General features: G+C 43.3%; 2 protein-coding genes across 3 annotated transcripts; one reads left to right on the plus strand and one right to left on the minus strand.

Annotated features, from left to right (window-relative positions):
• The first annotated feature begins 1,402 nt into the window (after nucleotides 1-1,402).
• On the plus strand, nucleotides 1,403-4,415 carry nefla (neurofilament light chain a). Of its 2 annotated transcripts, none has more exons than XM_003444424.5 (4): nucleotides 1,403-2,549; nucleotides 2,671-2,795; nucleotides 3,318-3,712; nucleotides 3,803-4,415. In XM_003444424.5, the coding sequence occupies exons 1-4, from the start codon at nucleotides 1,506-1,508 to the stop codon at nucleotides 4,156-4,158; spliced, it is 1,920 nt and encodes a 639-aa protein (XP_003444472.1). In that variant the 5' UTR covers nucleotides 1,403-1,505; the 3' UTR covers nucleotides 4,159-4,415. The 2 variants fall into 2 exon arrangements, with proteins under 2 accessions (XP_003444472.1, XP_005451449.1); XM_005451392.4 differs by having other exon boundaries at nucleotides 3,318-3,706.
• A 2,986-nt stretch (nucleotides 4,416-7,401) lies between these two features.
• nefma (neurofilament medium chain a) lies at nucleotides 7,402-12,155 on the minus strand. Its single transcript, XM_003444359.5, has 3 exons — nucleotides 10,909-12,155; nucleotides 9,986-10,110; nucleotides 7,402-9,875 (listed from the first exon to the last, which is right to left on the minus strand). Exons 1-3 carry the CDS (start codon nucleotides 11,965-11,967, stop codon nucleotides 8,300-8,302), a joined length of 2,760 nt encoding a protein of 919 aa, XP_003444407.1. The 5' UTR covers nucleotides 11,968-12,155; the 3' UTR covers nucleotides 7,402-8,299.
• Nucleotides 12,156-13,607: the final 1,452 nt, after the last annotated feature.

The raw sequence follows: 13,607 nt of genomic DNA on the forward strand, positions 1-13,607 counted from the left end.
TATTTCCCCAGGTCCTGTAAGCTCCTTGTCTGCCAGAAATCGCCCCGATGCAGATTGTCATACTGCTGTTACGGTGGGAAAAAAGTGTACACGGGGGAGTTTGTGTGATCACAACTGTTACGATGAGTCAGCCAGGAGCGCAGCCCATGCAGCTCCCACTGAAGCCCCCCCACCTCCCACCACCTGCCTCCTTTCTATTTGGGCACAGCACTGCCTACAGGCACCAGGGGCCTTTGCTGCAAAGGCAAAGTACACCAGCCATACATGCTGTAGAGCTTTCCCATATACAACAATAGACAATTACACAAAACTGCACAATTCATGGTGCAAAACACTGCAATGCACTTCATTTATTCATAAAGCTGGAAAGAAAAATGAATCTTTGAACGGAAACTCTTTATCTCACAAATGCAGGGGGCACGCGCGCGCGCACACACACACACACACATGCCATATGTAGCAGTATGGATATGTTTTCTCCTGTTTCAAATCATGAGGGCAACACAATATGTAACTAGTCACTGAATATTTTAAATATCTTGTGTCGCTGTTATGGACAATATGATGCTTTTGAGAATATTTGTTCTATATATATATAGCAGAGGGGGTATTTGGGTGAACACACAATTTTCAACTTCTGCAGAAAAACAAATCACAGTAAATATTCTTTAACTAAAGGATCAAAAAAGAGTATTAAACACACCCTGCACATAATAATTAATAACCTCTAACAGCAAACAGCAGAGCCTGTTGACAAAAATCAAAGTCAATGATGGTATTTCTGCAGGCTTTGCTATACCGTACGATACATGTTGTATTCATTTATAGTTGAGACTTTGTTTTAGCTGCACTCTAAGTCAGGCCTTTAATTGTGTTATGCCATCTGTTTGTGTGGGATTTTGATCATTGCAGGTGTTTTGAGGCCATGGCTGTAGTTCTGCTCCCCACCACACGGAGAGATGCTGTGTCACGATTGTCAAATGAGGACACCCCGGCCCCACCCTCACCCTTTTTCCTGCAGTGAGTGAGAAGACAGAAAATGTGTTTGAGTGACGTTTTGTCATTTTCACAACATAAAATTACTGTAAAAACTGTACAGTTTCTTAAAAAGATCGGGTTATGTGTTTAAAGTGGCCATGTGATAGACTTTTTTAAAGTTTTGCTGTAGTCTTAAAAATTATTGAAAAAAGCTGTTTTTATATTCTAGTTTATTTAGAAACTGTTTTTCTTCCTCTCTGCTTTTAGCCCTCGCTCTTTTCCCTCCTCCAAGAATTCCCATGGCTCGTATCTTTCTCATTTCTTGCCATTGCAGTGTAAACCTATCAAGCCTTCATTGTCAGAGGGTGCAGGAAGTGCTTGCGTCAGCCCCCACCATCCAGCTATAAAAGCACAGGCTGCTGCAGCAGCAAGCAGTCAAGACTTAAACCCGAGCCCTTCGTACACCTCCACACGCACACATACAGAAAGAGGAGAGGAAGAGCAACTTTTCCTCCCAACACTCAACCATGAGTAGCATCGGATATGACCCTTACTACTCCACCTCATCGTACAGACGCTATTTTGCCGAGCCTCCTGCACGTGTGGTGGTAACTAGAGGGAGAACCCACTCTGGTTTCTCTACTCATGCATCCCCACTGTCTTCCTCCCGTCTGCAGTACTCCTCTCCTGGCCGTGTGCTCTACTCTTCTTCCTCACCAGCCGCTTCCCTGGAGCTGGAACTCAGCCAAGCGGCCCAGATCAGCTCCGAGTTCCGAGCTGTACGCACACAAGAGCGCAGCCAGCTGCAGGACCTTAATGACCGTTTTGCCGGTTTCATCGAGAGAGTGCGTGAGCTGGAGCAGCAGAACCGTGCCTTGGAGGCAGAACTGCTGCTGCTGAGGCAAAGGCACTCTGAGCCATCCCGCCTGAGAGCACTGTATGAGCAAGAGGCCCGGTCCCTGAGAGCAGCTGTGGATGAAGCTAGGGCAGAACAACAGGCTGTCCTAAGTCAGAGAGAGAGGCTGGAGCAAACCCTGAGTGCTCTGCAGGGTCGATATGAGCAGGAGGTGTTGGCTCGTGAAGAAGCTGAGGGCAAGCTGATGGAGGCCCGTCGTGAGGCCGACGAGGTTGCCTTAGCAAAGGCTGAGCTGGAGAAAAGTGTGGAAATCCTGCTGGACGAGCTGGCCTTCCTCAAGAGGATTCATGAGGGTGAGGTGGTTGAACTTCAGGCCCAAGTCCAGCTGGGTGTGCAGGTGGCTGTGGAATCTGAGGCTGCCGCTCCGGACCTCTCTGGGGCTCTCAGGGACATCCGGTCCCAGTATGAAAGGCTGGCTGCCAGGAACATGCAGGCAGCTGAAGAGTGGTTCAGAAGCAAGGTAGGCTCCCTGACTGAAACTGTGGCCCAGCACACTGATGCTGTGAGAAGCTCCAAGGACGAAGCAGGAGAGTACCGACGCCAGCTACAAGCCCGCGTACTGGAAATCGATGCATGCAGAGGCCTCAATGAATCCCTGGAAAAACAGCTGCATGACATGGAGGAGAAACAGAGTGCAGAGATAGCAGCTATGCAGGTCTGTAAATGTGGTCCAGATCTTTGAAGTGTGTTACTTAAGGTTTTCATTTGATCCTGCAGTATGTTATTTCCCTTTGTCTCATTGTATAAAACAAGACTTAACTTTGATTTTTATTTAGGATACCATTGGAGAACTGGAGAGTGAGCTGAGGGGCACTAAACAGGAAATGGCACGCTACCTGAAGGAGTACCAGGACCTTCTGAATGTCAAGATGGCTCTGGACATCGAGATTGCTGCATACAGGTAATAGGTGAAACAGGGAGTGAGTCTGATAAATGATTAAGGGGGGTTTTTTTTGTGTGGCAAAATTATATAGAAACTCCTATTTAGAGGCACCTAGGAAATGCATGAAACTGATGTTTTTGGATATGTATCAGAGTCAGTGAAGTTTTTTTACATTTAATGTCTGACAGATGAATCATGTAGACATGTTAGAAGGTACTGAGGAATTCAGGTATCTCTATTGTATTTCACAGCAAAATATATTATAAAGAAATATCTCATTTAAATTACAGGATTAATCTTTAACACTGATTCCAACAAATTGTACTTGAATTAAATGTAAAAGCGGTAGGAAAGGGCCATCAAAGGGGAAACAAAAGTGGAAAATGACTTCATTGTTGGCTTTGCTACGAAATCCCTCATTTTATGCACGTCATCTCAGAATATATAATTCTGAGAGCAAATAAATGGCCACTTACTGTTACATTTAAGACCGATGCTTTTAACTGATCTCCCATCCTTTCTTTTCATTGTTTTACACAGGAAGCTCCTGGAAGGGGAGGAGTCTCGCTTCAGCGTAGGCATGGCTGGGGGAGTGTCCCCGTTGTACAGCCACAGTTTGTCAGCGCCCTCTTTCGCTAGGCCTGTCTTCTCCAGCCTGAGCTCTGGCACCTCCTACCTGATGACCTCACGCCTGCTCAGCTCCAGTGTCAGCACCACTGAAGGCATCATCTCTGCCAGTCACGCCCAACAAGCAGAGGCCAGCCCACCTGGTGAGGAGGAGGTGGAAGAGGAGGAAAAGGAGGAAGAGGAAGCTAAAGAAGAAGAGGTGGGAGAAGAAACAGAGGAGAAAAAAGATGAAGAGGAAGGTGGGGAGGAGGGTGAGAAAGAAGATGAAGCTAAGGAAGTAGAGGAAGAGGATAAGGAAGAAGGCGAGGGTTGGTTTAACTTGCTCAGTCATGTTCTATCAGTCAAATAAATATCAATTATTAGTGTCATGGTAACTAAATTGTCATCTGTTGATTCAGGTGGTGATGAAGAGGAGCAAAAGGAAGATGCAGCAGAAGCTGCTGAAAATGAAGGAGAGAAAGAGGGAAAAGATGAAGGGGAGGAAACTGAAGCACAAGAGGAGGCAAAAGCAGAAGGAGCTGATGACAAAGAAGATGATACAAAAGATGAAGCACAAGAGCAGGAGGAAGAAGTTCAAAAGAGTGAGGAGAAAGAAGATAAAGCTGATGCCAAGAAGGAAGACAAAGCCGATGACAAAGACATGAAAGCTGCTCCGAAAAAAGATGACAAAGCCGAAGCAAAAAAGGAGAAAGATGAAGAGAAAGCTGCCCAACCTGAGCCAGCTGAAGAGAAGAGCACAAAGGATAAAAAGTAAAGCGTTATGGTCAAGACAGTCCACAAAAAAACTGCAGCTTAAAGACAGGTAGAGGCAACAGCGCTGTCCTCTTAGATCTGCTTGTTAACATGGTGCTCAATAACACAGTCCAACAGCCATTTAAAGCAACAAATCAAGGTTAAATGCTTACCAATGTTCCAAATAGCCCATAAAGGTCTTGTTGCACAGTTCTGAGTGAATGTAATTGTATGTGTGTGAGAGTTCTGGTGGGTAAATAAATTATTCTTAAAGCCGTGCATCTCACTGAGTTTGAGCCCTGATTTAAAGATTATGCTGACATGAATACAGATTTATGATATAGTCCTCATAAGCACTTGGAAATGTAGAGACATGTGTTGATTTATTATTTCCTCAGCAGTCAGAGAGGTGAGCAGCCCAATCACTTACTGCACTCACACTGACAAATACAGACATTTAGTGTCACAACATTGCCTCTAAGATAATTGCTATCCTGCTGTGTTATAAACACTGTCACAAAAGATCCTGCTGTAGTTCAAGATTGATTTTGAACATCGAAGAATGTGGCTTAAAAACCATAATCTTCATCTTACAAATAAAAAAAACTATTTAGTAGTAAAATCAGTTTAATACTTTCATCTTCTATACTGTCTGAAATCACTTGCTGCTCACCATATACTGGGTTACAGAGCAAGTTTGTAACTTTTGAACGCTGTCTAGATTTATAGTGAGTATCTGAACTCACTGTGTAGTTTACTCAAAGTATCACACATTGCCTCTAAGAATAGCATCCAATGATAGTCACGAGCCTAGTCCTTCAAAGCACTGAGATCATTATACATTGCATTGAAGGGAAAATGACAAATGGTTTTGAGGAAGAAAAGAAGCATCAAGGGCTGCAAAGTATTCATCTTCATTAAGCTAAGGTAATATGCTCAGTATATTATCAGAAATATCACAGATATATATGTTGGCATTTACACATAGCTAAATTTCATCTACCACATTACAACTGTGTAACAGCAATGAAGAACTGAAAAGAAAATCATCCCAATAATATCAAAAAAGTCTTACTCGTGTCACCAATTACCTTAAAGTATTGTGATCTAATTGGATCCCTACACAAGGAATTGAGAGTAGTGAAGTTCAGAGCATTAAAAGGCATGTTTTCATTTGAATAGTGATTTAAGGGGTGGAGTCTGCTGACACAGGCTGCTGTTGTTCGTAGACTGGGAGTCACTGAACTGGAAATGTCACCAGTGTTTGTGATGTGAGTGCCTTTTAGGGCATTTTAGGTTTATTAGCATTGATTACCTCCATTGATTAGCAGCAGAAGTGACAAAAGTACTGACTTTCTTTATTTAAGTAGAAGTACAGATGCCTTTACTCCAGTAAAAGTTGTAGTACTGAAGCAACTTTTTTTACTCAAGTAAAAGCAAAAAAGTACAGGCTCTGAATTTACTCAGAGTAACAATGTAACAACTAGCTACCCAATTCTACCAGCCATTTTTGTACAAAGGTAATTGAACCTTGTGCTATATTAATATAATAATAATTAAATATTAGTATATGAGAATATAGAAATTATTAACATTTACATTCTAATTTCAGTCAAACTGCTGTGTTTGAATCTATTATACAGGGCACATGCAGTGAAAGAGAATTTAAAAAATAGCTATTTTCTGTCACCTACGTTGCAGATGGGGACTTTCCCTCCACACCTAAACAGTAAAACAAGTCAGGGGTTAAAGTGGGATTCAGCGGGTCGGGAAACCTGATCTGTAGTGATCTGTGTACTGGATCAGCATGGGGAAAATAATCAAAACTCACAATAATTTCTAATATAAGCTTCAGTAGATATTCTTGGTGTACATGATGTGAACAGCTGACCTGTTGCTCTTTGTGGATTGAACTGGCTGATGTCCATCCCCTACAGTGACACTACTTTGTTTATACTGTCTTTACACTAGACTGTATAAAGTTGGAAGTCAGTGAATGAATTTAAACATCATCAGCTTAAATGCAAAATTCATCTTTGCTTCGCTTGTTGTAACCTCACTTCAGGCTTCCTCCTCTTCTGTAGTGCTAGCCAGATTCTGAAGTACCGCAAACACAACTTAATATAAATATAATATAATAAAAACACTACAAGAAAGTACAGATATTTGTTTAAAAATTTAGGGAAATATAGTTAAAAGTTTTCAGAAAAATAAATACTCAAGTAAAAATTCTACTTAAGCACAGTAAAGAAGTATTTGTACGTCATTACTTGCCACCTCTGATTAGCAGGAATTGTGTGTATGCATCCATCTTTTATATACAGTCTATAGCCATACTATAGTCTATAAGCGCAGCAGCCTTGGGCTCTGATCGAGTAAAGGGATGCTTAGATGCTTAAAAGTGACGCTTCTCACTTTTAAGACAAAGAATACATTTATTTTAATAAATTTATTTATTTTAAAGTTTACTGATAAAGAAAGAGAGGAATGGAGGCCAGAGAAATGAGCTTCCATGACTGCCAAGTTCGCTTGATTTCTTTAAAAAGAAAAGTAGCAACAAGAACCAAACTCGCTTGTCCAGGATTTAATGTTTCTAAACTGGTGCAATGCGGAGAAGTGCGAGTAAACTACGAGTTACTTTATTTCCATGTATTTATTTTTAAATGAAATTCATGCTGATACTAATGATTAACCAGTGACACCCAACCAAGATTGCCCATAGCATTGTTTTCCCAATTATCTCAAAGAGCTCCCTGTAGTTAATATTCTGTTATCTCTCCTAATGTGATTTTTTTGTTTGTTTGTTTTTGTTTAAAAATGCCATTCACACACAAACACACGCTGGTCCACGTCATTAACTTAGGCTTTTGGGACCCTTGTGGTGGGTTTTTAAAAAAGACACTGATCCTATTTAATACTGATTTTCTGCACCCAGCCTGTCAGTGATCACATCTGTCGTCACTGCTGGGTTTATGTTGCTGTTGACAGGAAACAAACCAAAGGCACATTTTATATTAAATGATATTTTTTGAAAACATCCTGGGAATATTATTACAGCACCACAGCTCTCCCAAGCACCTCTACCACCTTAGTATTTAATTATGTCAAGTTTTTTGAAGGAAGGATGCAACACTTTTACAGTAACTACATTCAGTTGCTAATAAACTATGTAATATTCCGTAGCTGTAATGCTGTATTGCTGCAGTGTTGTATACAGTTGCAAAAAATATGATTAAAAGAATAATAAAATGACAACAGACAGCTGGCGTTTTGAAGATCTTTATGACATTTATTGAGCAAATGCTGCTGGGAAATTGTTCATGATGAGTAAAGTCATGGGATTGCAAACAGTAGCACCTCATTAAATTCTGTATTTAAATTCAAGTCCATCCTATGCATACAGGAATGCATGTTTCTATCATTTACAGTATATATTTTTTTTCAGTTGCACTCAGGTAAACATAACAGACACTGATAAAAAGCATGTTTAAGGCTAGGAGTTTCTTTAGGTTTCTTAAGCTTTATCTGCTTCGGTAAATGGATGTATATGGTATTGTGTTTATCATATCTCCGTCCATTTCTTCCGTCACTGTCGGCTGTGTATTTGTTGTTGTTAGTTTCTTTTTGGCTCAGTTGGTATCTTCACGTGTCAAGTAAGGCTTCGTCAGTAGAATACATATGTCTGCATCGAGGACCCTCCAACCCGCCAGTCCCCCACTTTTGCTTCAACTCAAAAACCCTCTCCGCAGTAATATTGTTTATTGATTGCTTTCTAGTATTTACTCTTTTTAAGGTGTATTTCTACCATACAGAGAGGAAAGTATTCCGCTCCCCTGAGCTAACATGCAGAGACACCCCACCCACCCAAGCACCCACCCATTCATGAGCTCACCCACTAACTGCAGAAAGGAAAAAAAACATAAGGAAGAATAAAATATCTCAGTCACTTGCTCCTGTCCGCGTCTGCTGTGAAGCCTGTTTGAAGCTTTCACTCAACATGCATTTTTGAAATTTGTAGTGTTTAACTTTTGGCTTCTCGCTCTGACTTGTTTTGTATGTTTGAGAGTGGTTATCTTTATTACATCGCTCTAGCTGTATGATTTTCTTTGTTATGTTAGTTCTGGATTGATTGCTTGTGTTGTTCTCTCCCCTTCCTTCTCTGCTCACTCACTCTCCGTCACCTGCTTGATAGACTGAGTGGAGTGTTTCTCAGTCTTCTTAGTAGAGACCAGTTTCTCCTGCACCATCTCTTCCGCCTCCTTCACCGTTTCGGTCACAGTGACGGACTTGATGACATGCTTTGACCCATCCTCTCCGGTGGTGATTGTCTCCACAGTCTTGGTGATCACAACCTTCTGGCTGCCGTCTTCCTTGACAGGACTCTCGTCTACGCCGTTGGCGATCACATCAGCTTCTTTTCCTTCATCCTTCTTCTCTTTCTCCTCAGGGCTACTCTTGTCTATGTCACCGTTCATGGCAACATCTTTCTTTTCAACTTTCTTCTCTTCTGTTGACTCGCTCTTTTTCTCAGTCTTGTCTTCAGTGCTTTTAGGAGCCTCAGGCTTTGCGGTCTCGGTCTTTGGGGATTCAGCTTTTGGGGAGCCAAATTTTGGGGATGCTTCTTTTGGAGACTCTGCTTTAGGAGAAGCAGGCTTGGGAGATTCAGATTTAGGAGACTCTGGTTTTGGTGATTCAGACTTGGGGGAGGCAGGCTTAGGGGATTCAGACTTGGGGGAGGCAGGCCTAGGGGATTCAGATTTGGGAGACGCAGGCTTTGGGGAATCTGACTTTGGAGAGTCAGGTTTTGATCCCTCTGTTTTGGGAGCTTCTTCTTTCTTTGGAGATTCAGGTTTTGTTTCCTCAGATTTAGGAGCATCTTCTTTCTTGGCCTCGGCCTTTGTAGCTTCAGTTTTTGGAGCCTCTGTCTGGGTTACAGCTGGTTCTGAGTCTGGCTCATCTTTTCCCTTCTTCTCATCTTCCTTTTTGCCTGCATCCTCTTTTTCCTCCTTCTCATCTCCACTTTTGGCTGCTTTGTCACTACCTGCATCTTCATCCTGATCTCCACTCTCTTCTTCAGCACCTGCTCCCTCCTCTTCTCCACTGCCCTCTTTGTCTCCAGCCTTCTCTTTGTCAGGAGAGGCTTTAGACTCTGGAGCTTTGGTGCACAACATTGTCTCCTCAACTTCTTCCTCATCTCCTCCTCCCTCTCCTTCTTCATCACCTCCCTCTGCATCATCCCCCTTTTCTCCCTCATCCTCACCCTCACCACCTTCTCCCTCCGCTTCTTCTTCCTTCTCATCCTCCTCACCACCTTCTCCCTCTCCCTCTTCTCCCTCATCACCACCTTTTTCATCCTCCTCTTCCTCCTTGCTGGGAGCACTTGAGCTAACTTTGGCTTCAGTGACAGCTACGACTTCTTCTTCTTCTCCTCCCTCCTCTCCTTCTCCCTCTTCCACCTCACCCTCTGCTTCTTCTCCCTCTGCCTTCTCCTCCCCTTCTTCCTCTTCACCCTCCTCTCCTTCCTGTGCTGCAGACAGCTCTTGCGCTATCTCTGCCAGGGCCTCATCCATTTCAGCCTTCTCATCCTCAACCCTTGTCTCCTCAATGATCTCCTCCACAAACTTGTGCTGCACCTTAAGCTTTGTGGGCTCTGACTTAGGCTTAGAGATTTTAGTGGTGGTGACAGTCTGGCGGTAAGGGAAAGTGCTGAAGTGGGTCTCCTCACCCTCTAGGAGTTTCCTAGTGTAACAAATGCATAAATCAGATATTTAAAGTATGCTTTTATATGAAAAGTTCTGCAAATATTGTTTCAAAATTAAATTTCAATTGTGCATGAGTGTATCCTGTACCTGTATGCAGCTATTTCAATGTCTAAGGCCATCTTGACATTGAGCAGGTCCTGGTACTCACGCAGGTGACGAGCCATCTCCCATTTGGTGCTCTTGAGCTCATTATCCAGCTGGTGAATTGTTTCCTGAGTGAAATACACAAAAATCAGGTTGTTATAAGGTTGAATATGTCAAATAATTTAAATGCAATACGAGGTCTAGTGCTCAAAACCAGTCTTCATGTATTATGCAATATTTTTTGAAGCCTTAATAGTTTTTCCGAATTATCTGTTGCAGTGTTGCCCATGTCCTTCTGTAAACTCTGCAGACTCTGCGCAACAAGGCTGTTGCTTTTTAATACATTCTGACGCAATACAGTATTCTAGAGCTGTTGAATGCCTCTGTTTCAAGGGCAGCCTCCACACTCTTTCAATACACCCCCACCCTCGCCCTAAAATCTCAGTGGTGTGATGCAAGGACAGAGCCAATCAAGGCATCGACCCATTGCCTCTGACTCAGCAAGAGAGAGAGAGAGGGAGAGAGAGTCTGCTGCAGCGATTCCCTTTAACCATTTCGTGACTCTTGGAAATCTCTCCAGCTTGTGAATACAATCAGCCTGCTTAAGAGGAAAGTGTTTGTGCTTAACAGTCACAGTTAGGCAGAGGGGGACAAATGTTACAGAAGCTGTCAAACATAATAGAAACTAATATTTTATATTTGTGAATGTTTTTTTATTTGATTTTAAAGGCTCACGATTAAATGCTGCGTCAGTAAAACATAAATGTGACCCATTAAGAACATCAACTCTTTTATCAAGTTTTAAAAACAGGCTACACAATTCTTTAAGAATAATCTATGACATTTCAAAACAGAATCGCACTGTTTCGGAGTAAAACGTCTGTTCTCAGCCCACCTTCACCGCTCTTACCGGGCTGTCTTCTTACCTGCAGGCTGGCCAGGTCGCTGTTGTGGCGGTCCTCGATGTCATTAAGTTGTCTCTCCAGTGAGTCTCTTGTACCGCGGACGGACTCCAGCTCCACCGTCTTGGACTGCAGCTGACGGCGATAGTCGGCTATCTCGTCACGGGCGGACTTTATGGCGTCCTTGTTTTGCTCTGCAGCCTCGGTCAGCTTGACGTAGCGGCACATGAACCAATTTTCCACCTGCTGCAGGTTCTGGTTGGAGTGGCCCTCCAGCTCGCTTCGAATCTCCCGGAGAGCTTCGGTGATGTCAGCCTTCTGGAGGTCTTTCCTCTCCACTGTCACCTGAGACGCCTGAATCTGGGCGATGAGGTCGCTGACTTCTTCCTCGTGATTGTTGCGGATGAAGGCGATTTCATCCTGCAGCGACTGAACTTTCTTCTCCAACTCAGACTTCACCAACTCCGAGTCGCTCATGTCCTTCTTCAGGACACGGATTATGGCCTCTGTCTCCTCTCGGATGCGAGCTTCTTCTTCAAAGCGGTCCCTGACCCGCTGGATGTCCTCGTCGATGTGGTCCGTGTCGAGCTGAATTTGTGCCTTGTCATGGTGGATTTGCTCCAGCAGCTCCCGTAGCTCCCGCAGCTCCTGGTCATAGAGGTCGTCCATCTGGGAGCGCGACACCTGCTTCTGCCGCAGTGCCTGGATCTCCGCCTCGATCTGCTTGTTCTGCTGCTCCAGGTAGTGCACCTTGTCAATGTAAACAGCAAACCGGTCATTGAGCCCTTGAAGTTGCTCTTTCTCGTTAGAACGCTTGTAGTCTCCGTTCAGGATAGAGGTTTGACTATAATCAACGCTGTCGGCGGAGCTCAGCACAGCTGAGCTGTATGCCCGGGTTACCGGCATATTCACGTTCCTCTTGTAAGACGTAGTCACGGTGGAGCCGGGACTGGCCCGGGACCAGGACTGGGACCGAAAGCCGCTGGAGGGGGTGCCGCTGGAGCGGCTGTAGCCATAGCTGGTCGTTCTAGTATCCATAGTTCTCCTGAAGGGACTCCCTACAGTGTCCACCGGGTAACTCATCCGGTTAGACCACAGAAGGGGATGTGCGCAAGAATGAAGGAGGACGGTGCAGGACGTGCAGGAGTATGGCGAACGTTTATGTGGGTGTATGTGTGCGTGCAGGTGAGGGGTGTGTGGCTCTCACAGCGACTGAGACCTCCTCTGCGTGCTCCTTATATATCCGAGGCTCTGCAGCTACCAAAGCAAGTATGAGGCAATTTTGTTCCATCCACTGAAAGAGGGGGAGGGGAGGGCGCATCCCCCTCGGGCCGTCTGCTAATGGTCCGGGGTCCCGTTCAGCCTGAACCACGTGGGCTATACGGGCTACGTGGGTGTCCGGCTTAGTAACCTGACAAAGTAGATAGATAGATAGATAGATAGATAGATAGATAGATAGATAGATAGATAGATAGATAGATAGATAGAATAATGTAACCCCCTCTTAGTTCAGCACCATGGACAGCAACATGCAGTTCAACAGCAGTATCAGTTGTATTTATTCTCGGTTGGAAAATTAAACTTCCTGATCCTTCTTGTCAATATTACGGTATAAAGAAGGTAAAAGGGAGTGCCCACCCAGTGATCCACAGCTTGTGTGTGTGTGTGTGTGTGTGTGTGTTCGGTGTGTTCGTGTCTGCATGCTGTATTCTCCCTGTTATTTTGTTTTCTCCTTAAACTGACAATGTTTTTAATTGAGTTTTATTTTGTTTACATTAATATTGTCCATAGTTTGTCTTTTTGGATCACTCCTGCACAGGGTAATCAAAAACAAGCCATTTTTTGAGGGGGTGGGATTTTTAGTCTTTCTTGGACAGAGCAGTAAAGAGCTAATAGTAAAGTAGGAGGAGATCAAGGTGGAATGACTTGCAGGAAATGGCCCAGGGTGGAATAAAGCATGTACCTTCCTTATAAGCCTTTTGGTATATGGGCAACCTGCTCAACCAAGTGAGTTATAGTGGCACTCCATCCCAAATAAATAACTTACCTTATCAAACATCTATGGCCACACATACAGATAATTCAAACTTTAAAGTTGAGTGTTTTTTCTGTTTACCGACACTTCTAACTATTAATTGATTTCCAAACTTCTGTGAAAAGAAAAATATCATCATAGAGAAGCTGGATTAATTTTCATGTTTGGGTTAAGGCACAGCTAAAGTACATTGAATTTTCCAACTCCTGACACAGTCTGTTCTTGTAATTGAATGTCTAGACATCAGGTATTCATCCAATAACTTGGGATAACTTCAGTGAAATGTGAAAACTAAAATATTAACCCACTTTTGTTTTCTTTTTAATCTCCAACATGACAAAATATAATCTTGGATAATTTACAGAACTGTTTAGAAATTAGTCTGTACAACCTACACAGAAATGTGTTTTAGCTACAACACTCTAACAGTCAGTGTTTATATTTGTACATGCTGCACGTAAACTTTCTTCCAAGTTAGTAGGATTTTTGCATGGGATTTGTGAGTTATCGAAGCATTTGATAAGGACATTTCACCCTCAACAAATGAAGCCTCAGTATGTAGGTTGGCTGCATTGTGGCTTGGGCCATCAGGGTATTGATCTCCTGTCAATCTTGAAGCTTCACTCAAATATCGGGTGACTTTGGTCAATGTGAAAATGATTGTTGAAGATAATGCACCACAAACAGC

The sequence above is a fragment of the Oreochromis niloticus genome, linkage group LG7 (genome assembly GCF_001858045.2).
Source record: "Oreochromis niloticus isolate F11D_XX linkage group LG7, O_niloticus_UMD_NMBU, whole genome shotgun sequence".
NCBI lineage: Eukaryota > Metazoa > Chordata > Actinopteri > Cichliformes > Cichlidae > Oreochromis > Oreochromis niloticus.